Source organism: Artemia sp. Qi Xiang Cuo, chromosome 13 (assembly GCF_049724085.1).
Source record: "Artemia sp. Qi Xiang Cuo chromosome 13, ASM4972408v1, whole genome shotgun sequence".
Lineage (NCBI taxonomy): Eukaryota > Metazoa > Arthropoda > Branchiopoda > Anostraca > Artemiidae > Artemia > Artemia sp. Qi Xiang Cuo.
Window position 1 is genome coordinate 55,976,346 of NC_142806.1, and position 26,175 is coordinate 56,002,520.

Sequence of the window (26,175 nt, forward strand, 5' to 3'; positions counted from 1 at the left end):
TTAATTTGTACTGCATAGCCTCTATGTAATTTACAACGATTACATAATTTGCACTTTTCACTATAGTCATCAATAATTGTACAATTCTCACATTGAGTCCAACTGCCAAGAGTGTACATGCATAGTGGACATGTATAGAACATTTTTTTTTTTGGTTTCCGATGTCAACTCTCTCACAGCTAAAACGAAACTGATCGTCCTCGCTCGATAAATTCAGGGTGGAGGAATGGGAGAGGAGTAACTCTGTGACGTCACCTCTTTCAAATGGTGGGGGAGCCATCTACATTGAATTTATGGCAAATTTTTCAAAAGTATATCGACGATATTAATCTGCTTTGTTCCAATTAATATATCAATAAATTGAGTATAAGCATTTGAGTCACATCAACAAAGCTTCATACAATAGTCCAATGGGGGTGAATCAGTTTTAATTATATTGGCAAGTGTTCCCTGAGAGAATATCTTTCGTTGAAGAGATAACTCGAGAAAATCATCATCCAAAATAAAAGGTTTTTCCATAAACACCAGAATCAATCTAATTCTCTCTTTCTCAAATTTATTCATTTTCAATCCTATCACTCTGACTGCTGACTCTAGACTTACCTTGAATCGTTAGCCTAACATTCTAACAACAAAAACAAAGGGAACATTTTTGGTTTCGAAACAATTTTATTGGATAATTGTGATGTAATGGGAAACCATATGTACACTATACGATTGGGGCTCTGGCAAGGATTTAAAAAAAAGTGCTACGGAAAATCTTAGGTCCAGTGCACGAACCCTTGGCGAGAGATTAAAAAAAAATGGAAAAGGTTTAAAAATGTCGAAAAACAGTGCATCACTCATCAGTGTCTACTCAGGTCGGAAATGAAAGACATCACCCCTGTCAAAGAAAAGAAGGAAAAAGCCGACAAGTACTGTAAACAGTAGTAGAAGAAGAAGAAGCCCCAGGAAGATAATTATTAGATCGAAACTAGATTTTTTTTCCTAAGATGTCCTACCTACCGCATAAGGATTCTCAACCTTCAATCACCGCCTCATTGAATCTATTCAATGCTGAAAATGTTGACGTGAGTGTCAAGCATGGATACTATGAACAATTTTAACCTCAACAGCCCCTCTCCGATAATATCCACTTTCAAATTTATTCCAATGAAGACTACTTTATGGATATGTTTTCGACATTTATAGATTTACAAATGAAAGTCCGGAAATCCGATAATACATTGGCAATTCTTGCCGATGGAATATCCTATGAAAATTGTATATTACATAATTTATTTCGTCAAATCAGTGTCTACATCAATAGCACGCTGGTGAGCACAAGCAACAATCTCTCAAATTATACAAGCTATATGCAATTCATGCTGATGACACCCAAGTCATACAAGGAATTGAGAGCCACCTCCAATGGATATGAATATATTACTAATACTGATAGTACAGATGCACTTAAAAATGCTACAACTAGTGAATTACATCTAGTTGGAAAAATATATCATAAGATATTTAATATATCCCAATGGCTATCACCCAATGTTAAAGTGGATACAAAATTAACACTTGCACCATCCAATTTCATATTGAGAAAAGAACCTGCTGCCAATCCCGATGTGACTCTCTCCCTCACCTCGGCAATACTTCATGTACGCAAACAACAACTTATGAGTTCTGCTGCTTTGGCAGTGGAAAAACTGAGAGTCTGTGGAAATAATATTAAACTACTTGTTCCTCATACAATCACCAATCAACGTCATATTGCAATGGGGTCACGCACCTTCACCGACTCATCCTTTATCAATGGTGAAATTCCATCAAAACTCACTTTGGCATTTGCAAAAAGCGCTAGTGCAATAGGATCGTGGACTGGAAGTCCACATAAATTTGAAATATTTTGACTTTTTTCTCTTCTCTGCAAAGTAAACGGCATCCCACTCTACAATCTATCTTTTGATAAATCCTATAAAACATTGTATGAGTTGACCATGCAAACCCTATATAATGTTTCCCAACTATTTGAAAATGGTATAACCGAAGATATGTTTGCTAAAACACATGGTATCATTGTACTGGATTGGTCTGGCACACAGAATATGATTATAGTACTAATTGGGACTGTGCGTTTAGAGTGTACATTTGCCGACCCATTGGCTGAGAGTATTGCACTAATCACACTAAATCAATATGAAACCAATTGGGAAATCCCTCCCGAAGGCAGTGTTCTACTAGACTTGGCACCATGAACACCAGTCAAATAATCAATGTATTTAATATGGATCCCTACATGTCCCAGTACAAATCCTATTGTCTGCCCTCAGACTTTCTTGGAAAAATTCAAAGTGGCAACAATACCTTAATTATTGTTAATAGCAGTCCGTCGACTGTGCTGACGGGTCATTGGCTGTGCATCTTTCAAACAATGAAGACGATTGAATTTTTTGGATCCTCTTGGTCTACCCTATACATTCTACACACCCCACATCAGCAACTATATTGAGAGCAGTGGGAAAACTATTATTCAAAATCGGAGGAGAGTGCAGGATCTTATGTAGACAATCCACGTCTGAACGACTTTCTAGTGGAAGATATCCTCTCAGACCTGTATAATATAAATTTCAGTACCCTAAGAGTAAAGTGCTTATAAAATGTTTGTGAATTTGTTTATTAATAAAATGTATATATACAACAATATCTTTAAATATTCACTTTAGATTTCTTCTTCTTCTTTGGTGTATAGGCAACTGTCGTAAACCACTAATGCCGGTAAATCATTTGGATTCACTGTATATTGATCTTGATTGACTGCAAAGTCAGGGTCACATTTTCTACAGTATAATATAGCTTCACTCTTGTCATATCTCTTTGTATAGTCAATGATACTATTTACTTTCATATTATGAAATTCACGGGTTTCAATCTGTCTATTTGAAGCAATATCACATACAGTGTTTTCAAATGGTGAATCACATTCGGTAACTGCCAAATAAAAATCACTTGGTTTATAGTCATAATAGGCAGTGTCGTCACAACGATGACGTGGAAGCCAAATTGTTTTCTTACCCCAACGGTTGAATCGTAGACCAGATTCTTCCTCCCCGAATAATTTAAATCCATGACGATACCAATCTCGTAGAAATAAACTAAAATCACGTTTGGGATTCTTTCCAATCATAGCGGGGTAAGTATTCTCCCACTGATCACATTTGTCATAGTGACAATTGGAGCACAGATGTTCTCTAGGGTGAGAGTCACAAATCTCTTCAAGACATGAATTACATCCTTTAATGTGTACTGCATATCCTCTATGTAATTTACAAGGATTAAATAATTTACACTTTTCATTATAGTCATCAATAATTGTACAATTCTCACATTGAGTCCAACTGCCAAGAGTGTACATGCATAGTGGACATGTATAGAACATTTTTTGGTTTCCGATGTCAACTCTCTCACAGCTAAAACGAAACTGATCGTCCCTGCTGACGGATAAATTCAAAGTGGAGGAATGGGAGAGGAGTAATTCTGTGACGTCACCTCTTTTGAATGGTGGGGGAGCCATCTACATTGAATCTATGGCAATATTTCAAAAGTATATCCACGATATTATTCTGCTTTGTTCCAATTAATATATCAATAAATTGAGTATAAGCATTTGAGTCCAGCGACAAAGCTTCATACAATAGTCTAATGGGGGTGAATCAGTCCCCTTTATATTGTCAAGTGTTCCCCGAGAGAATATCCTGCGTTGAAGAGATAACTCGAGAAAATTATCATCCAAAATCAAATATTTTTCCATAAACACCAGCTTCAATCTAATTCTATCTTTCTCAAATTTATTCATTTTTCAATCCTTTGACTCTGACTGCTGACATTAGACTGACCATGATTCGTTAGCCTAACATTCTAACAACAAAAAGAAAGGGAACATTTTCGATTTCGAAACAATTTTATTGGATAATTACAACAATAATAGTAGACAAGTACAATTAGCGATACAGTTTATTGTCTTCGATATGTTTCACTAATGCACTTAAAGCACATTGAAGTCTATTCACATGCGCTATATCAACTTTTGCAGCAAAACATAATTGATCCTCCATTTTAAATTTGCTCAAGGATATCATATATCTTGCATATACTTCATCCCATTCCAGAAAAAGCCGTGATCCTCTTGTGATTTCCACCGCAATGTTTGGTACTCTTGTATTATTGCTGCTAACTCCACTATCAAATTCTAATAGGGTAAACATTCCACTCATCATCAGCACAAATACATCCAAATGAATAAAGTCAAACTGTTCTCGCTCCTTTGAATTCTATTCACACACTAATAAAAACTAAACAAAAAATACTTTCCTTATATTCTCTGCAATCCTCTCCTGCTAATATGTAACCAACTCCCTGATTGGCCCAGAAGGAGACACGTGATCCTGTTTCCCGTTATCGAATCAATACATTCCCCACCGATTATGTAAATCAATTTCTCAGAAATTCACTTGTCCTAGTCGGTTACGCAATCAATTTCTCAGAAATCCACTTCCCCCTTGGTTACGCAATCAATTTCTCAGAAATCCTCTCCCCTTCGATTATGCAATCAATTTCTCAGAAATCCTCTCCCCTTCGATTACGCAATCAATTTATCGAAAATCCTCTCCCCTTCGAGTCCTAGATCAATACATCTCTTCCCCATCGTCAATGCGCATGTGCAAACTTCACTCCGGAGACAATACACTTGGAAACAACAAATAAATCGACCTTGAAAAAGGGGTCATTGACCCGTTACTGGATCGATAATCCTTGAATAAATTATAGCCTGTCAGCGTTAGACTAAATTGTAGATGGCAGCACATGTGTTCTCGTCGGAGCTCATGATAGGTTACTGCTGTAATCACGTTTTTTTTTTTTTTTTTAAAATAAATATTGCTTACCTACTTCTCATGAGAATTAAGGTTTTCTATTTAATTTTTCTTACTTACCAATTTCTCCAAGAACTGGTCCATTCCATAGACTATTTACAATAAATATTGGAGATTTCATGGCCATAAACATGTCACTTATGGATAAGTTCAGGACAAGTATGTTAGGAGGTGTCAACAAATGTTTCTTTCTGTAAAAAAAAAGAAGAAAAATTGTTGTTTGGACAACTCGGAGCTTATTTATAATCTGAACTTGAATATATAAGGATTAGAAACAACGATCTGAATACTAAAAAATTGTCTACAAAAGTAATTTCAAAATTGTTCAGAGGACTAGCTTCGGTGCCAAAATTTTCGAGACCTTAGGCTTATATAATTAGAAGGTTTATAGTTTTAATTTATTGTATTATAGTTCTGAAATGGTATTTCATTAGCCTTAGATTTAAACAAAACCAAATTTTCATTTGTTGGGAAAAGAATGGGCTTGCCTCTGTATTGGTGGAGACAAAAGAAAAACCCCCTGATATGAATGATTACTTTTAAAAACCTTAGGGAAAAAATCTTAACCTCCTTTTCTTAAATCACCTGTATTGTAGAAAGCTCACTGAGAGCTCAAATTTTTAATTTTACGACGAAAAGTGAATAATTTTCTCATAAATTTGCATAAATTCCCATAAATTTGCATTTCCCATAATAATTTTCCATAAAACTATTGGAATAATTTTCCAGTAATTTTCCCATAGTTTCTTGGGATGGGAAATCTCGTATACAAGGTTTGCTATTATCAAGTTGGAGATGTGTGACACTTGACACTTAACAAAGTACTTTTTTTCGCTTTAGACAAAGAATTTAATGAACTCGTATCTGACAAATATCCCTAATATTTTCTGGGATATAAAAGTACTTTTCTGGTCTAATAGTAGCTAATGATGTACAGCAAAGTCAGCACTTCTATAGCTCTTAGTTCTCTCCTCTGAGGCCCCCTGAGAAGGGATCAGATAATGTAAAGAGACTAAATCAGACTAAATTGTAAGATCATGTAAAGAGACTAAATTGATGCATTTCGCGTTAATGACTCTTCGGGGATAAAGATTACAGGAGATAGGGAAAATACTATACAAACACCGTCAATTTATCTAGTAAAAACAGTAAATCCATTATAATTCAATAGTATGATACTTTTTAGAATTAGAGATGCTGTAGACAAAGTTTTAAAGAGATGAACAGTGTGGTTTTAGAAAGATTTGAGGATATATCGTCCAAATTTTCACTCTTAGATTAATTAAATAAAAATACAAGTTTTTTTTAACTGAAAGTAAGGAGTGACATTAAAACTTAAAACGAATAGAAATTATTCCGTATATGAAAGGGACTCTCCCTCCCCAATACCTCGCTCTTTACGCTAAAGTTTTTTATTGTTTTAAAAAATAAAGTTGTGTGACAGATTCATTAAAGTTCTATGACGTTTTTTTTGGGGGGAGGGGGTTCCCCCTTTTTTCGAATATAAAGTAAATTTTCTCAGGCGAGTAACTTTTGATGAGTAAAACTAAACTTAATGAAACCTATATGTTTGAAATCAGCATAAAAATCTAATTCTATTGATGTATCTATGGGTCTCAAAATGCCGGTTTTTAAAGTTTCGATTACTATTGAGCCGGGTCGCTCCTTACCCACAGTTCGTTACCACGAACTGTTTGATAACTGAGAAGTGCCTGAGTCATCAGACACCTTTAGTCCTCAGTTTTATTGATTATGAGCAAGTGCTCAATTCAGCTGATAGAAGAGTTTTAGCAAAGGTCTTATCCTTGTATGGAATACCAGAAAAATCCATTAAAGTGATTGGTGCTATGCACAATTAAATAAAAAAAAAAGATTTTTCAATTGAAACTAAGGAAAAAAATAAAAACTTAAAATGAACAGAAATTATTACGTATATGAGGTAGTTCGCCTCCTCGTCGATACCTCGCTCTTTACGCTGAAGTTTGAATTTTGTTCCAATTCTTTAAGAAAGACCCTTGAATCACAATGGCCGTTTAATTAGAATTAGTAGCTCTTTTGAAAGTAATAAGAAACTTTAGCCTAAAGAGCGAGGTTTTGACGAGGAGGCGGACTCCCTCCTATACGTAACAATATCTGTTCATTTTAAGTTTTAATGTTACTCCTTACTTTCTGTTGAAAATACGCGTTTTTTAAAATTTAATTTCTGATCGTTTTTTAAATAATGCTGGGAAATCTGGCACCCACTTCTTGGAAAAAGTATCTTCCCCCAAGAAAATTTCTCCAGGGAAAGAGCCTCCTACGCAACCCCCTCCTCAGAACCCTCCACTCTCCTCCAAACCCTCTCCCCCACCCCACCAGAAAAAATCTCCCTGGAAATGTCTGTGTACTTCTCAATAACCAATACCATATGTAAACAATGGGCGAAGTTCATAACTTGCAGCCCTTCCCCCGAGGACTATGGGGGATTAAGTCATCATCAAAGACATAGTTATTAGACTTTTCGACTATGCTGAAGAAAATGGCTATCTCAAAGTTTTGATCTGGTGACGTGGGAAAAACATTTGCGTGGGAGGGTGCCTAGTTGCCCTCCGATTTTTTGGTCACTTAAAAAGGACACTAGAACCTTTAATTTTCATTCAATGAGCCTTCTTGCGATATTCTAGGACCACTGGGTCGATACCATCATTCCTGAAAAAAAATGAACACGTATCCGTGATCTATCTTCTGGCAAGAAAATCAAAAATTCCACATTTTTATAGATAGGAGTTTGAAACCTCTACAGTAAGGTTGTCTGATAAGCTGAATCTGATGGCGTGATTTTTATTAAAATTCTATGACTCTTAGGGGGTGTTTCTTCCTTTTTTTTAAATAAGGATAATTTTCTCAGGTGCGTAGCTTGTGATGGGTAAGACTAAAGTTGATGAAACTTATATATTTGAAATCAGCATAGAAATCCAATTCATTTGATGTATCTATTGGTATTTTAGAATTTTGTTTACTATTACGTTTTTTAGAGTTTCGGTTACTATTGAGCCGGGTCACTCCATACTTACAGTTCGTTACCACGAACTATTTGATGCTAACACCACTGTGATTAAGGTAGGAAATAAGGTAAGTAGTTCATTTCGTGTTAAATCAGGAGTGAAGCAGAGTCGTGTTCTCTCCCCATTTACATGGATCATTTTGATAGCTTATGCCGAGTCACACCACAGTCACATCTGTCAAATTATCAATCACATCTGATCACAGTCACTTGAATGATATGGGGTTTTTGAAAATTAAAGCTGCAAAAACTTAGTTAAAAAAGTATGCAGTAAACAATAAATATTTGTTTCCAACTATTCTCTACTATTACTCCGTATTTTTATTTATTTCAGACTTCTGTTAAAGATAGAAAAATTGCTGCTCCAGGCTCCTATTTTTTTCTAGCTTCAAAAAATGATCCCTGAGTCTCGACTTAGATTGGACAATCAAGAATTTTATGCTGAATATTGGACAATATTCAGCTCGAGAAACTAGAAATGGCGTACATAATTGGCACTGTGGCACTGTGGTAATTGGCACTGTGGCACTGTGGTCGTGCCTAATTTTAATTTTATTGACAATGTTGCCTGGGCATTAGATTATTTACAAATGTTTAACAACTGAAAGGTATTTTTCCTGAAATATTCAATAAGCAGATAAACTAATTTTAGTAACACTGAAAAACAACACAAATTACAAAAAAATTGTTACTGCCCCAATGCTAAAAAGCAGTTCATTGAAATAGGCCCTAATCCTTAAAGAACATAAATACTTCTTTCTTTCTCATTTTCACCCTATTCGAAAGAAAATAGAAACAAATTTAGATTGTGTTAAATCCTGCTATTATGTATCCAACTTTCTAATAAAAAGGAAAACACTGTCCTTTAATCCAATTATTTCTAGAGATTATATATAGTCTATGGTACTAACGACACATCAACCGACACAATCTAAACAAAATATCCAGGAGTTGTGTTACCACTTTACTGTCTCAAGACTATTAATGGCATTTAATAAAAAAGGGATATTTTTGTTTTTAGTAGACTAAATGCTGTCCTGGCAATACACCGAAGAAAATTCAGGTGCTGTAAATAAGTATAAACTGAAATTAATTGCTAGATAGGGAAAAATATATTGTCAGTGGAACAATATTTTGTCTGATTGACCCAAAGAAAGCAAAATAATATTGCAAGTTCAGTTAATTTGTATTAAATAAAGTTGGACAAATACCACAGTTTTTTGGTTATATTATTTTTGATATTATGACAATAAAAGGCACTGCTTGAAATAAAATTTGTTTTCAGTAAAGTTCATTGGTGCTCTGGCATTTCAGAGGTTTATAAGGCATTAGCCCTACGCCTGGTTGTTTTAATTTCTGTTAGTTTTAAGTTTGACTTGATTATTTGTTGTAATTAGTGTTTTTTTGGGGTCTTAATAATTTATTGGTGGTTATAGCCGTTCATTTAAGTTCAAACTAGTATGACTTTATTTCTACTCGTCTCTGGTTTAATTTAACTATTTGTTTGTCTTTGAAAAAGTGCTTTTTTCAAAAAGATTATTTTTTAGTTAATGCTTTCAGAAGACTATTCATGTCATTTATAGACAGAGATAAAAAAATAGATGAGACTAAAAGGGTTTTGAAAATGCACCAAAGTAAATTTAGGTACTAGAAATAAGTATAAACTGAAATTACTATTCAGATAGGGAGCTACTAATTGTAAGCTGAGCAACATGATGTATGCTTGGCAAACAGAATATCCAATTTGGCCGCAGCAAAAAGAAAGTGAAAGAGTACTGTTTTATACTTCCGTTTTAAAAAGCGTTCTTTAGTTCCATTTTTATGAGGTGCTTTTGCAAACCAATCCAATTTTACCTTTTTTCTCGAGAGAAAAATAGCCCTGTGCCTTTAACACAATACACAATTTTAAAGACTGACACAGAAATTGTAGAGATAAGTGACTCCACTTCTTATAAAAATCTTATTTTTTAAGATTTATTAAAGCATTAAAAATAGCGAAAGGTAGTTTTTACTCAAAATTTTTTTTACGAATCTTCAGTTTCTCTGTGGCTGAAGGGTTAAGCTTCCGAACAAAATTTTACAATCTTCATAATAATTTCTTATGATTAAATTTAATTAACCAATTACTGGTAGGGTTTCGAATGTCTCGTCCCCCCTCCTCTTGTAAAATTATTCCCCTCTCAGAAACACTGTCTTGCTTACCTATCTCCGAAGGTAAACTGCGAATCCATATTCAAAGTGGTATATAGAGACTCAACCCTTCCTCGCCCCAATATTTACGAAATAGCATATAATTTTTTTATTTTTGACCGTTTTTCCTATTAAAATAAGAAGAACTTTTCTATTGTTATGTCCCCCTCCAAAATGTTTGTTATCCCATCAGAAACGGAATACTGGCTAAGACTTTTTTAGGGGGAAAATAAATGTAGGTTTAACGGCTTGGTTAGGGCAGTGTTGGCCCAATTTAAAATTGTTCGTTAACAAAAAATATGAAGTTTTCAGCCACTGGCATATTAATTGTTATATATATTGTTGTGATGTGGCCTCTTTACCGAAACGCGTATTTATTCAGACTTTCAGGCGTACTTTTCAGGTCCTTTGCTCTCGAGCAAAAGTGTTTCCTGAGATTAGTGTTCGAATGTCGAAATTTTTTAAAGTAAAGGGAAGTTAAAACACATGCACCATGAAATTAATTTTAAAATATTTAATTCGTAGCATATATATATATTATATATATATATATATATATATATATATATATATATATATATATATATATATATATATATATATATATATATATATATATATATATATATATATATATATATATATATATATATATATATATATATATATATATATATATATATATATATATATATATATATATATATATATATATATATATATATATATATATATATATATATATATATATATATATATATATATATATATATATATATATATATATATATATATATATATATATATATATATATAAATATATATATGCTAAGAATTAAATATTTTAAAATTAATTTCATGGTGCATGTGTTTAACTTCCCTTTACTTTAAAAAATTTCGACATTCGAACACTAATCTCAGGAATATATATATTTATATATATATTGGAATATATATTATTGGTAACAAATTATGTTTAAGTGCTTTCAAGTGTTTTCTTTAAATAATTTTCAGGAGTACATTGAACAGCATCGTTTCCTTTCAATTCTTGGTGAAGATTATTGTAGCAGACAATGATCTTCTTTTTTTATCTCCCTTTGTTCTTGAGACAGTTTGATTCGCATAAATATTAGTTTTTGAGAATGTAGTTCGAGCAACATCCTTCATGGAAGTAATTATATTTATTGTCGATAAAAATGTTTCAAAAGTTAAATTTTCGAAATTTTGAAATTTTCGAAATTTCTGATTGTTCATAAGTAGAGTGTTCGAAATTAAAGGGCTGCTTCAATGGTGGATCCAAGGGGGAGCCGGGCCCCCAGAATTTTTTGCTGGTGCCCTCTTATCCTGTTTTTTCTTTCTTTTGTTTTGAATAAATTTGACAACTCGGTCAATTATTGACGCCTTTGTCACATCTCAGGATTTTGTTCATTGGTGCCCGCGTCACATTGGACTTCCCCCAAGGTTTTGCTCTATAAATCGCCTTGTTTTACCTTACTTTTTATCGTTCCTGGTTGAACTTCGCTGAAGTAAGGTTTGAAAACTTTGACTGCTTTGAAAAATTTTTAATTTTTGGTTTTATTGGTCGCATATTGTTGTGAGTCTTTTTTCTTTCATATATTTTTGTCTTTCTGAGGACGGCCCTTTGACATAGGGCCAAAATATTCATTCAAATTATCTCCACTATCTTGCAAAAAGATTTCCCTATTGTTTTTCGTACTTTTGTTGTTTGCTCTATAACCACCCCTGGTCTGCTTGTGTTTTAATGCTGCAATTTAATGTCTATGTATATATGTTTGGTACTTGTGTTTCCTCGTTCATTGGCATAATGATGAGTTGCAACTGCTTCGTAAATGTAAGAGGATTTGTTGGCCACCCTTCATTAATTAATTTCCCACTGTGCATTACTTTCCCTTTTTAAAAGACAATATATTACTTACACCCTCAGATTCATCTCTATAGAAGGTCTATAGAATAGGAATTATTTGGTGAGCAACGAACCGTGTTTTCCAGAATAGTAAGTTCAGCAACTTAGTTAGAATTACGAAAGCCTTGGATGATAACTGAGATTACTTATTTTGAACGATATTTAAATTTCCAATTGAGTTTGTGCTTCTTTTTGTTCCCTTAGTTGGCCGACGGAGTACTTCGCTTAAAAAAGTAAAATCCCAAAAAGTAATTGAAATTAAAACACCAAACTCTAAAGGCTGACTAAATTCTCGTCACTTGAAAAGGAGAGTAATAATAAGGGATAAGAATAAGACTTCTCCAGATCCCATGCTTTAGAGGTTTGACCTAAATGTAGGTTAACGAAGATTCCAAAAAATTGACGCTTGGCCCAACATAGGCTCCTGGAAGGTTTTTAGAAGTTTATATATCTACCCCTTCCCACTCTCCTAAGAAAAATTACTTAACAAAGCCTGAAAACTCCTAGGCTCTGTAACTAAAACTTATATGAATAGGCTTGCGGTACAACAAGTTTTTAGGCCATCCTTTTTCCTCCCTAACTTGAAGGCTTAAAGGATTTTATGAATAGAAATTTTAGCGGTGTTAACCTTAAATACAGAAAGTTGGCCTAGAATGCAGCTAAAGTCCTCGGAACCACTTCGTTAAAGCCAAAGGTTACGCAAAGGGTGTTCAAACCTAATATTACTTAATTTTCGTTTTGACTTTTATTTACTCTTGTTTTCGCTCCTTCTTTGTCTGTCAGTCTGATCTAGTAGTTAATTTTGGAAGCATGAGATTCAAATAACCGTTTTGGATTTATTTGTTGTCAGAATATCCAGACTTTGTATTTTCTTCTATGATAGTCGGGATACGACATCTTGAGAAGCTACTTTCCTTCAAAATGAAATTTTGATAACAATGTATATAACAAAAGCAAATGTCTTATATGCTGATACCAAATATATCAGTAGTTTAAATTTTCTCATTAAAGTTTATTTTTACAAGAATGAATTTTGGAAATGGGAAAAGCGCAAAATTGACAGTTACATGCTGAAATTCAACAAGTGTGGCTGTTTTTTTTTCTGTTCTTATTTTGCAACAACAGTTGGTTCCAAAACGATTTTCAAAAAAAAAACAAAAAAACAAATTTAGCTACCTTTTGCCTGAAGCTTAGGGGTATATCCAGGCATTTTCTGAAGAAAGAGCAGAATATGGTGAGACACAATTATGAAAAGAAGTTTTCATATTAATGGCAACTCCAATAACAACTCCACAATAGTAATTGCAGTTCCAATCCGCCAAAATATGAATTTTCATATCGTTCCAGAGACAGATTGAAACGGATAGATGATTATTGTTTCTTTTTAGGGGAGATTGTATCAAACCAGGAGTTGAAGAATATCAAAATAGGGCTGAGTCAAACAGAAACATCTAGGTTTAGTGTTATTTAAATATAAAAAGAAATTGCACCGAGGAAAATGCCATTTACCACCATTTTGTGCAAGAAAACAAATGTTCTGACACGAATAGAGCCAAAGCGCAATCTTGCAAAATTGTAAAATATCTAGTCAATTTAGAACTATAGGAGAGCAAATTATTATGCCTCTGATTCCAAAGGCCATACTTCCATGCCAGAGAAAATGGCCCTCAACATATCTGTAATTTATTCAAATGAATCGTTACGATTTTATACTTTGGCCTACTATACTAAAACCCTTACCGTGTTACATGGTTGTGCATTAGCTATTAGGGAAGAGGCAAATGAATCTTTCCTTGCAAAAAGAAGGGGAGGGGAGGTATCTAAAACCTCAAAATATGGATTTTTATGGCCAAAATTTCCAAACCTTCCCTGAAACTTTCAAAATCAAATTGACGAGGATTTAGGATCTAATTTCCTTCATGTGGAGTAGTATATTTGGACTAAGTGTGCAGTATACGTCCTGAAGGAGAGGGTGGGGGATTGAATGTTCTTACTGTTTAAGTGGAAATGAAAAATAGTTTTTAGATGTAAAAGTATTGGTGTCAAAACTTCAACATACGAAAAAAGAGCATCTGATGGGGGCCAAAGCGTCCATCATGTTCAGAATATTTTTATTTTGATGCGTTATAGTACAGCGAAATGAACCCTCATTATCCAAGTGTTATTGTAAGAAAGATAACTAAAATTAAAGAAGAGAAGATATGGAAAGTTTGGCAGACCCCCTGCCCCCTGAATATTTAGGATAATTCTGGAATTATATTAAAGCAAAATAACAATTAAATTTTAAAACTAAGCTTTTTTAAGTAAAAGCAAAGAGTGGAATTTAAAATTTAAACGAACAAAAATTACTCTAAATCCCTTTTCAAACTTCAGTAATTAAGGGGTTTGTATCTCCTCTCAAGTGTAAGATAATTTGTGTTCCTTTTAAGTTTAACTGTAACTTCACTGAGAGTTCTTATGCATATTTCTACTATCTGATACTACTACTACTACTGCTAGCAACTCACTGCAGCACCAAGCCGCCTGAGGTCAACACGGCTACGCACGCTCCTCCTCCATCCAAATTTATTCAAAGCCTCCCTCTTTACAACCTCCCAGGAAGTTCCCATTTCCTTTAAATCTTTCTTTATGACGTCTTCCCACCCCAGACGAGGACGACCTGCTTTCCGTTTAGCCCTAGATGGTTTGCCAGAAGAAAAAATCCTCGGCAATCTGTCTTTCTACATCTGAAAAGCGTATACAAGCCACCTCAGCCTTTCTTTCATTACAGCCCAGTAGAGTAGTTTTGAGCCATACTTCGCGTATTTTCTATTTTTTGAAATACTGCCAGTTAGCTGGGAACCCATAACAATCATTAAGCAATTTCTCTGGAATATTTCTAGCAAATCTTCATCTGATATCTGTATTACATTATGATTTTACCAAGTTCGAAGCTAGTTGGAGCAAACCTTTCTGTCATAAAAACAAAATTTAAGGGTTATGTAAAGATTTCAATACCTGTGGGTCTGCCATTGGAAACAGGTTGGAGAAAAGGGGGTACCCTATATCCCTACTATATCCTATTAGTAGTAGCCACTTTTACCTTAAAAATATTTTTTTTCAACAAAAATATTTTTAGAACGATTTGATCTCATTAAACCAGCAAAATTTTTCAAGACAAAATTTCCATTCTAAAATTGTCCTGGGATTTCACCCGATATCATTTAGAGGATTTATGAAAATTAGAGCATTTAAATCTTACCTCGTCATAAGCAAGATAACGATAAGGTTACTTCCAACCCCTACCAAAGTAATCAAGAAATAAACTAATGCCAAAACTAAATGTTGGCCCGGTCTTGGTGGTGGAAACGTCATCCAATGCTGGTTTATTATTCCCAAGTCATTCCTTGAAAACAGACCCAGTTCCTCCCAGTCATCGACTGGGTAAAGTGAAATAAACTTATCGGTTATGTTATTCATCCTGTCTGATCCAGAATGAACTAAGGAAAAAAGAGACTAAATTGGACTATCTTAAAGGACTTTCCACAATTAGTACCTGCGCCTCAAGTTTTAGAGGCAAACTTATTTATAGGGGAATTACCTGTTTGATGTAATTACAATCTCCTTACAGGTAATGAGGTTTTTTTGGGGGGGGAGGGCTTTCTTAAAATTATCACAATTCAGGTAAAATAAAATGACATGAAGTGTGACAGAACAGCAGAAGCTACTTGTTTTAATTAAGCAAGTTTTCATACATTTACTTTCAGCTTATAAATTATTTTTTAGGTTCAAAATACTATAAATAAGAATGATAAAAAAAAAGGATGATAAAATAAAATAAAGTATTTCCTAAATCGATGCTCTTTTTTCTTTTGTTTGTGTCAATAAGTTATATTTAGACTTTAAAAAAGAAGAATATAAATACATTTTCTATATTCTAATTAATGCGCAATATTCAGTAGCTTGATTACAATTAAGGCTTCCCACGCCAGCTGGTTCAAAAGGTGACAACAGCGCCTTTTCATTTTGACGGCTCGAATCATATATATATCAAATACCTCTTAAGGACACTTTTAATAATACAGCATCCTTCTCCAGTCATCTTCTGAACTTTAGTCCCATTCAAACACGTCTCTTGGCACCAGGGATACTAGAGCTATACATAGTGAGGATGGCAACCCACGCCATATGAACTTAAAATGCCATCAGTTACTGGTGATTTTGTAGATCGTGAGTCACTATTTATTCTTTTCGCGAAGAGAAACGTCATTGATTTTGTTGTTTCAGTGCATACCATAAATCTGTTTGCGACATTTGTCTCAAACTGCTGAATTCATCCTTATAGCTGCCCAGTTAACACCAAAGATTTACATTCGAACACCAGTAGAGAGATGGCGTTACTATGAAAAAGTCGGAATTTTATTTTCGAGGAGAATTCTGTATGTTTCCAAACTGTCCTTTGTGCATTGCAGTAAATTTGCTTTGTGTCCTTGTGCATTGCACGTTTTCAGCAGTAAATGCAAAAACGTAATAAACAAGCTGCAGCCCATGGTAAATGAAATTTTTTAAAGGCACCTCCAATGAAATTGTCTTGTAAGAAAATTTGTCTTAATTAGCACTGAATTAGATAAGATAATTTTTTTCCATAGTTATAATTGTCTTTATTAGATTTCTTTTGGAATAATGTCGACTCAAACATGACAAGAACGACGACCTTGATAATGATTGAGCTGATATTGATGTTGCTTTTTGCTACGTTGATTATATTTACAGCTACGAATGTGTCATTGTCTATATTTCCCAACATGAGGCTTGCAGTCCTCCATCTTGAAGACCAACGAAAATCAGATTTTAGCATTGGTAGTATGAATGTTGTGTCTCCTTTTCCTTATTTTAAGTTTCTCAGGGATGATCGTATCGAACCATAGGTCATAGATGACCATAAGAGGGTTTACTTTGGCAGACTGAAAGTTTTAGTGCTTGCTCTAACACAGAAATTGGTCGCTTTCTCATGCTATTGTACTATAAAATAAAAAAAAGAAGCTGCTGTGACAGAATGAAGATCATTGCTCAAACTTAAAGGAACAATAAGTTAAATCATGATATCATTTGACGTTGCATTGAGTACAGAATCTAATCTCACAGCCAATAAAAAATTCAACATTGCTTGTTCTTGGAATCTGTAATAGTAACTGCTGCAACCTAGTAGCTGCAATCACGTTTTCAGCAGTAAATGCAAAAACGTAATAAACAAGCTGCAGCCCATGGTAAATGAAATTTTTTAAAGGCATCTCCAATGAAATTGTCTTGTAAGAAAATTTGTCTTAATTAGCACTGAATTAGATAAGATAATTTTTTTCCATATTAAATTGAACAGTAATTAATCATATTTAATTGAACCTATGATCAAGTTTCGAGTGTTTGGAAAAAGAGCTGGAAACTCTTCAAAAAGCAACTCGAATGTAATTGAAATGTACACCGCTGAAATCGCCACTGCCAAAAACTCTTAAACACGATTTTAAAGTCATCTCTCTTGAAAAACAAGCAAATCCTATTTTGCATAACAACGCGGATACCTGCTTTTTCTTTGTCCATTGGGATCGTTTTCTAGCAGAAAGATGGGCATGTTAAACCTTTTTTTTTAATGAAATACTCGTATGTTTTTGACATTTGTTATTGGAGCCACAAATTGGGTCAAAGGCCCCTTCCAACCCTCGCAATACTAATTTAGTAGAAAGGTAGGTGTGTTAGCCCTTGTTTGAGATAGAGTCTGAAAAGGATCTTCAATCCCTATGAAGAGTGGACTAGAGTCGTACCGTTTCATTATTAACAATCCTTCTTCATTCTACCGCAGCAAGGTTGGGGGACAAGCTTGCTACTTGTTTCTGAAAAAAGATCCAGCAACTGAAACGTCGATTCGACGCCCTATGCCCTATGCCAGCAATGGCTCTGGATGATCTTTATCCTTTTTTGTATCTTTTATCTCAGCCCTTATCCAGTTGTATACTTAAAGGGAGATATTTGGCACCACGTTTGATACAAATTATATAAGAGTTTTCAATTGATTTTACTTAAGACATCAAGTTAGACCCTGGCCGCTCCAAAAAACTCTCACATTTTCACCCACCAGGTTTCGAAAGTTAAAGTAAACCATTTACGGCGTGCTTGAATTGGAGTTATGCTAAAACGTGTAGTTAGTATAATGGTGAAACCAAAGTGGCCCATAGGAGTAGAGTAAGAGGTACCATTTTGCCAAGGCCCCTGTACCAGACAGGTTTCTGGTGGGTATAGTCTGGTTTGGTGGGTACAATCTGGTTTGGTGGGTATAGTCTGGTTTAGTTTTTCAAAGAGAGTGAGTATTTGACATTTTTGCAAAAAGGGATAAGGAATTCGCAAATTGGACACTATGAACGATATTAATTAATGTTTTGAATAATAGGAGTGTGAATGACACTAATTAGTGATTGTATGAAGGTGGGAAAAAAAAGAGGATTAAACTGATTAACATTTAAGGTAGCCCCGAAGGGGTTGTTAACTCAGGTAATTTTTTATAAATTTGAAACAACATCAGTCTATGAAAATGACTAACGACGATAGAATGATATTGTGAGTTGACCTAGCTTTACCTCTACGATGTGTCAATTTTGGAGGGAAAATCAAAAATACTCAGAATCGAAAATAAATGGGATCTGCCTCAAGGGGAAGGCTCAGAGGTCCTTCATTCCCCCTTTTCTGAGGGCAGAGGAGCGGGGGGGAGAGTCAATTTTGGAGGGAAAACCAAAAATACTCAGAATCGAAAATAAACGGGATCTGCCTCAAGGGCAAGGCTCAGAGGCCCATCCTTCCCCCATTTCTGAGGGCAGGAGAGGGGGGGGGAGGGTCAATTTTGGAGGAAAACCAAAAATGCTCAGAATCGAAAATAAATGGGATCTGCCTCAAGGCCATGCCTCGGAGGCCCTTCGTTCCCCAGTTTCTGAGGGCAGGGGAGGGGGGAGGGTCAATTTTGGAGGGAAAACCAAAAATGCTCAGAATCGAAAATAAAGGGGATCTGCCTCAAGGGCAAGGCTCAGAGACCCCTCCTTCCTCCATTTATGAGGGCAGGGGGGAGGGGGAGTCAATTTTGGAGGGAAAACCAAAAATACTCAGAATCGAAAATATATGGGATCTGCTTCAAGGGGAAGGCTCAGAGGCCCCTCCTTCCGCCATTTCTGAGGGCAGGGGAGAGGGGGAGTCAATTTTGGAGGAAAAACCAAAAATACTCAGTATCGAAAATAAAAAGGATCTGCCTTAAGGGGAAGGCTCAGAGGCCCTTCGTTCACCCATTTCTGAGGGCAGGGGAGGGGGAGGGTCAATTTTGGAAGGAAAAACCAAAAATACTCAGAAAGTTCATTTTGAATTTCCTTCATTGAAATGCAAGAGTTGGAATATTTCAGTAGTGTTTTGTTGGGCTTTACCTTGTCATAGTTACATTCTCTTAATTTTTCAAAGTTCATTTTGAATTTTTTTCGTTGAAATGCAAGAGTTGGAATATTTCAGTAGTGACTTGTTGTGCTTTTTCTTGTCACAGCTACATTCTCATGATTTTTCGAAGTTCATTTTGAATTTCTGTCGTGAAATGCAAGAGTTGGAATATTTCAGTAGTGACATGTTGTGCTTTACCTTGTCACAGTTACATTCTCTTGATTTTTCGAAATTCATTTTGAATTTCTGTCTTAAGATACAAGAGTTGGAATATTTCAGTAGTGACTTGTTGTGCTTTACCTTGTCACAGTTACACTCTCTTGATTTTTCGAAGTTCATTTTGAATTTCTCTCGTAAAATGCAAGAGTTGGAATATTTCAGTAGTGTTTTGTTGTGCTTTACCTTGTCACAGTTACATTCTGTTGATTTCTATAGTTCAGTTTGAATTTCTTTCATCGAAATGCAAGAGTTGGAATATTTCAGTAGTGTTTTGTTGTGCTTTACCTTGTCACAGTTACATTCTCATGATTTTTCAAAGTTCATTTTGAATTTCTTTCGCAAAGTGCAAGAATTGGAATATTTCAGTAGTGTATTGTCGTGGTTTACCTTGTCACAGGTATATTCTCTTGATTTTTCAAAGTTCATTTAGAATTTCCGTCGTGAAATGCAAGAGCTGGAATATTTCAGTAGTCACTTGTTGTGCTTTACCTTGTCACAGTTACAGTCTCTTGATTTTTCAAAGTTCATTTTTAATTTCTGTCGTGAAAAGCAAAAGTTTGAATATTTCAGTAGTGTTTTGTTGTGGTTTAACTTGTCATAGTTACATTCTATTGATTTTCATAGTTCATTTTGAATTTCTTTCATTGAAATGCAAGAGTTGGAATATTTCACTAGTGTTTTGTTGTGCTTTACCTTGTCACAGTTACATTCTCTTAATTTTTCAAAGTTCATTTTTGAATTTCTTTCGTGAAATGCAAGAATTGGAATATTTCAGTAGTGTCTTGTCGTGGTTTACCTTGTCACAGCTACATTCTCATGATTTTTCAAAGTTCATTTTGAATTTCTGTCGTGAAATGCAAGAGTTGGAATATTTCAGTAGTGATTTGTTGTGCTTTACCTTGTCACAGTTACATTCTCTTGATTTTTCGAAGTTCATTTTAAATTTCTGTCATAAAATGCAAGAGTTGGAATATTTCGGTAGTGACTTGTTGCGCTTTACCTTGTCACAGTTACATTCTCTTGATTTTTCGAAGTTCATTTTGAATTTCTGTCGTAAAATGCAAGAGTTGGAATATTTCAGTGGTGTTTTGTTGTGCTTTTACCTTGTCACAGTTACATTCTGTTGCTTTTCATAGTTCATTTTGAATTTCTTTCATTGAAATGCAAGAGTTGGAATATTTCAGTAGTGTTTTGTTGTGCTTTACCTTGTCACAGTTACATTCTCTTAATTTTTCAAAGTTCATTTTGAATTTCTTTCGCGAAGTTTAAGAATTGGAATATTTCAGTAGTGTCCTGTCGTGGTTTACCTTGTCACAGCTACATTCTCATGATTTTTCAAAGTTCATTTTGGATTTCTTTCATTGAAATGCAGGAGTTGGAATATTTCAGTAGTGACTTATTGTGCTTTACCTTGTCACAGTTACATTCTCTTGATTTTTCCGAAGTTCATTTTGGATTTCTTTCGTTGAAATGCAAGAGTTGGAATATTTCAGTAGTGACTTGTTGTGCTTTACCTTGTCACAGTTACATTCTCTTGATTTTCGAAGTTCATTTTGAATTTCTGTCGTTGAAATGCAAGAGTTCGAATATTTCAGTAGTGATTTGTTGTGCTTTACCTTGTCAAAGTTACATTCTGAGATTAGGTCAATAAACTATTTGTGTAAAATCTGAGCTAATAAGGGTTTTTGGCCGTAAACTCTAGTTTTTTGCAAGAAAATTATGGAAAATACAATTCTGTGGTTCAAATCTGAAACTTTAGTCTTTTTTGGATTGAAAAATAAAACTATTTCTATAAATCTGAGTTAATAAGGGTATTTGACCGTAAACTCTATTTTTGTAAGAAAATTATGGAAAATACAATTCTCTGGTTCAAATCTGAAACTTAATTTATTAACTATTTCTGTAAAATCTGAGCTAATAAGTGGTTTTTGGCCGTAAATCTCTAGTTTTTTGTAAGAAAATTATGGAAAATACAATTCGTTGGCTCAAAGGTGAAAATTAAGTCCAGTTATGGATCGAAAAATAAACTATTTCTATAAAATCTGAGCTAATAAGGGTTTTTTGCAGTAAACTCTAGTTTTTTGTAAGAAAATTATGGAAAATACAATTCTCTGGTGCAAATCTGAAACTTTAGTCTATTTTTGGATCGAAAAATAAAACTATTTCTGTAAAATCTGAGCTAATAAAGGGTTTTTGACCGTAAACTCTAGTTTTTTTTGTAAGCAAATTATGGAAAATACAATTCGTTGGCTCATAGGTGAAAATTAAGTCCAGTTATGGATCGAAAAATAAACTATTTCTGTAAAATCTGAGCTAATAAGGGTTTTTTGCACGTAAACTCTAGTTTTTTGTGACGCAAATTATGGAAAATACAATTCTCTGGCTCAAATCTGAAACTTAATTCTATTTTTGGATCGAAAAATAAACTATTTCTGTAAAATCTGAGCTAATAATGGTTTTTGACCGTAAACTCTAGTTTTTTGTAAGAAAATTAAGGAAAATACAATTGTCTGGTTCAAATCTGAAACTTTAGTCTATTTTTGGATCGAAAAATAAAACTATTTCTATAAAATCCGAGCTAAAAAAGGGATTTTTGACCGTAAACTCTAGTTTTTTTGTAAGAAAATTATGGAAAATACAATTCGTCTGGTTCATAATCTGAAACTTAAGTCTATTTATGGATCGAAAAATAAAACAATTTCTGTAAAATCTGAGCTAATAATGGTTTTTGACCGTAAACTCTAGTTTTTTGTACGAAAATTATGGAAAATACAATTGTCTGGTCGAAATCTGAAACTTTAGTCTATTTTTGGATCGTAAAATAAAACTATTTCTGTAAAATCTGAGCTAATAAGGGTTTTTTGACCGTAAACTCTAGTTTTTTTTTGTAAGAAAATTATGGAAAATACAATTCGTTGGTTCAAATCTGAAACTTAAGTCTAGTTATGGATCGAAAAATAAAATTATTTCCGTAAAATCTTAGCTAAAAAGGGTTTTTGACCTTAAACTCTAGTTTTTTGTAAGAAAATTATGGAAAATATAATTCTCTGGTTCAAATCTGAAACTTAATTCTATTTTTGGATCGAAAAATAAACTATTCCTGTAAAATCTGAGCTAATAACGGTTTTTGACCGTAAACTCTAGTTTTTTGTAAGAAAATTATGGAAAATACCATTCATCTGGCTCATAGGCTGAAACTTGAGTCCAGTTATGGATCGAAAAATAAAACCATTTCTATAAAATCTGAGTTAAATAAGAGTTTTAGACTGTAAACTCTAGTTTCTTGTAAGAAAATTATGGAAAATACAATTCATTTGCTTTTTTATAAGAAAATTATGGAAAATACAATTCCCTGGTTCAAATATGAAACTTAAGTCTATTTTTGAATCGAAAAATAAAACTATTTCTGTAAAATCTGAGCTAATAAGGGTTTTTGACCGTAAAATCTAGTTTCTTGTAAGAAAATTATTGAAAATACATATCTCTAGTTCAAATGTGAAACTTAAGTCCAGTTTTGGATACTCATAATGATGAGGACTGATGATTCTGATTCAATATTTTTTCCATAAAAACAGACTATTTTTTTAAAACTTCGAAATTATTCAACTTTATTTATTTTTTATCTTTTTTTTGTACGTATCTTAAAAAGACAAAATATACCTACGGCTCTAACAATTGTACTCTATTATTGGTCAGAGATACGATGTGGCTTACCCATTGGTATTCTATGATCAGGTTATTGACACTACCTAGTCTATTGCATGTATTAAATAAGTATTTTTTACGCAGTGGAACGATAAACACATAAATCATATCTTTAAAAAAAAGTGAAGATGGAGCATTTTAATAAAGTGTGTTCACATAACAAGGTTATTGTAGCATTGAATGCTGACAAGGAGAAGTATTTAAACTATGAAACAAGTACAAGTGGTAGCACTATTGGAAATGTATGCAGCCATTGTCATGACAGTAAGGAATTAAATTTCTTTGGAATAACGAAAAAATTCAACTCTTATGTTGATGGATATGCAAGATTGAGATCTCCAGTGATGATTGCGCTCAAAGAGAATACCAACAATAAAATAATCATAGATGATAGAAGACAAATTCTTGCTACTGCTTCAAGCGACAAATAACCCACTCATACATCCTACCGTCAGCTTTCGGGTATTAGTTTTCAACGGAAGGTTAAAAAAAGAAAGGCATACTCTTCTAGTAATATCATAAACCATATCTTGTCTACGTGCCGAAACTGTTACCTATGTAAAAATAATGTGATAATAGACAGTGAAATTGCCAGAAAAATAAAAAGGGCATTGTCAGAAAATATCACTATGGAAAATAAAGATGAATCGATGAAAAACAAAGCACCAGCAAACGTTACTGCCATTGATCAAACAGTCAATGAACCAAATAATACCAAAGATGAAATTCATATTGAGTCTGTTGATGAGACACCATTAAAAATTGTGTATGACTCTAAATGGAATAATGATTATTCTAATTATTACGAACTAAGAGAAGACAATAGCTACAATATCAAGAGAGAACATGGTGAACTATTTTATGGAACAGATTCAAACTGTCCAAAGCTAATCATTGATATTAATAATGTATCATAATATATATTTTTATTAATATTCTACACAGCATTATCTCATTAAAAATATATTATGCATTACCTTGTTATGTGTTCATTATTTTTAGAGTAAGCTAGCATATCAAACGTGTAGAATGTCTATTAAAACATCGGAGATGTAAGTAAAGGAATTTGCATACATCTATTGTCAGACACATGGGATAGCATTGACAAAATCTAGCTATCAGAATGAATAAATTCTTTATCAATATCCGTTGTTGGATATGTCTTTAAGCCATTATGAAAATGTTTTAAGTAAGTAGGTAAGTAAGTAATTAAGTAGGTAAGTAAGTAACAAACTCTTTCTTGAAGTCACCTCTTGGATGCGCAATACAGAAATTTAATTCAGGAAATTATGAAAATAAAAAATTTAACAAATTCCTTATTATGATTATTTATCGATTGAAGTCGCTTCCTAGACAGTCAATACAACAATTTCACAAAATCTAAGTATCAGATTGATTACATTCTATATCGACATCCATTTTTCGGATACATGGGGATGAAATTGCCAAAATCTAAGTGTTAGAGTAAATAAATTTTATTTATCGACATCTCTTGTTAGATACATCGAATGAAATTGACAGAGTCTAAGTGTCAGTGTGAATAATTTATTTTTATCAACATCTTTTTTCAGTTTCAGCAATTAAAAATAACAAATCTAAATATCAGAGTGAATAAATGCTTTTTTCAGCATCCTGCGTCGAATATTTTGAATAAAATATGCAAAGTCGACCTAGATTTATTTCATTTTTTAAGGTTAATTTAGGTGAGGCTTACGTGCGCGCCCGTAACCTCACCTAAATTAACCTTGAAAAATGAAATAAATCTAGGTCTACCTTGCATATTTTATTAAAAATATCCGACAAAGGATACTGAAAAAAGCATTTATTCACTCTGATATTTTGATTTTGTTATTTATAATTGCTGTAACTGAAAAAAAATGTTGATAAAAAATAAATTATTCACTCTGGCACTTAGATTATGTCAATTTTATTTGATGTATCTGACAAAAGATGTTGATAAATAAAATTTATTCACTCTAACACTTAGATTTTGTCAATTTCATCCCCATGTATCTGAAAAATGGATGTCGATATAGAATGTAATCAATCTGGTACTTAGATTTTGTGAAATTGCTGTATGGACTGTCTAGGAAGCGACTTCAATCCATAAAGAATGATAATAAAAAATTTGTTCAATTTTTTTTTGATGATTTCCTGACTTAAATTCCTGTATTGTGTATACAAGAGTTGAATTCCAAAAATATTTTGTTACTTACTTACTTACTTAATTACTTACTTACCTACTTACCTAAAACATTTTCATAATGACATAATGACATATCCAACAACGGATGTTGATAAGGAATTTCTTCATTCTGATACCTGGATTATGTCGATGTTATCCCATGTGTCTGACAATAGATGTATGCAAAGTCCTTTTCTTAAATCTCCGATGTTTTAATAGACATTCTAAAGGTTTGATACGCTAGCTTACTCTAAAAATAATGAACACGTAACAATGTAATGCATAATATATTTTTAATGAAATAATGCTATGTAGAATGTTAATACAAAATATATTAAGATACATTATTAATATCAATGATTAGCTTTGGACATTTTGAATCTGTTCCATAGAATAGTTCACCGTGTTCTCTCTTGATATTGTAGCTATTGTCTTCTCTTAGTTCGTAATCATTAGAATATTAACTATTCCATTTATAGTCATACACAATTTTTACTGGTGTCTCATCAACAGACTCAATATGATTTTCATCTTTGGTATTATTTGGTTCATT

At 33.4% G+C, this 26,175-nt stretch overlaps 2 protein-coding genes across 2 annotated transcripts in view; both read right to left on the reverse strand.

The window, feature by feature from the left end:
- The window catches only part of LOC148945453 (opsin, ultraviolet-sensitive-like), a 66,187-nt gene extending 50,728 nt beyond the window's left edge, over nt 1-15,459 (reverse strand). Inside the window, exons 1-2 of the mRNA XM_089099391.1 lie at nt 15,315-15,459; nt 4,977-5,107 (exon numbers count right to left, since the gene is read on the reverse strand). Of these exons, the coding sequence (XP_088955517.1) occupies nt 4,977-5,107; nt 15,315-15,427 (244 nt within the window). The 5' untranslated portion in view covers nt 15,428-15,459. The remainder of the gene's footprint in view (nt 1-4,976; nt 5,108-15,314) is intronic.
- LOC148945452 (innexin unc-9-like) overlaps nt 1-26,175 on the reverse strand; it is a 329,914-nt gene that overhangs the window by 280,446 nt on the left and 23,293 nt on the right. The window lies entirely within an intron of this gene.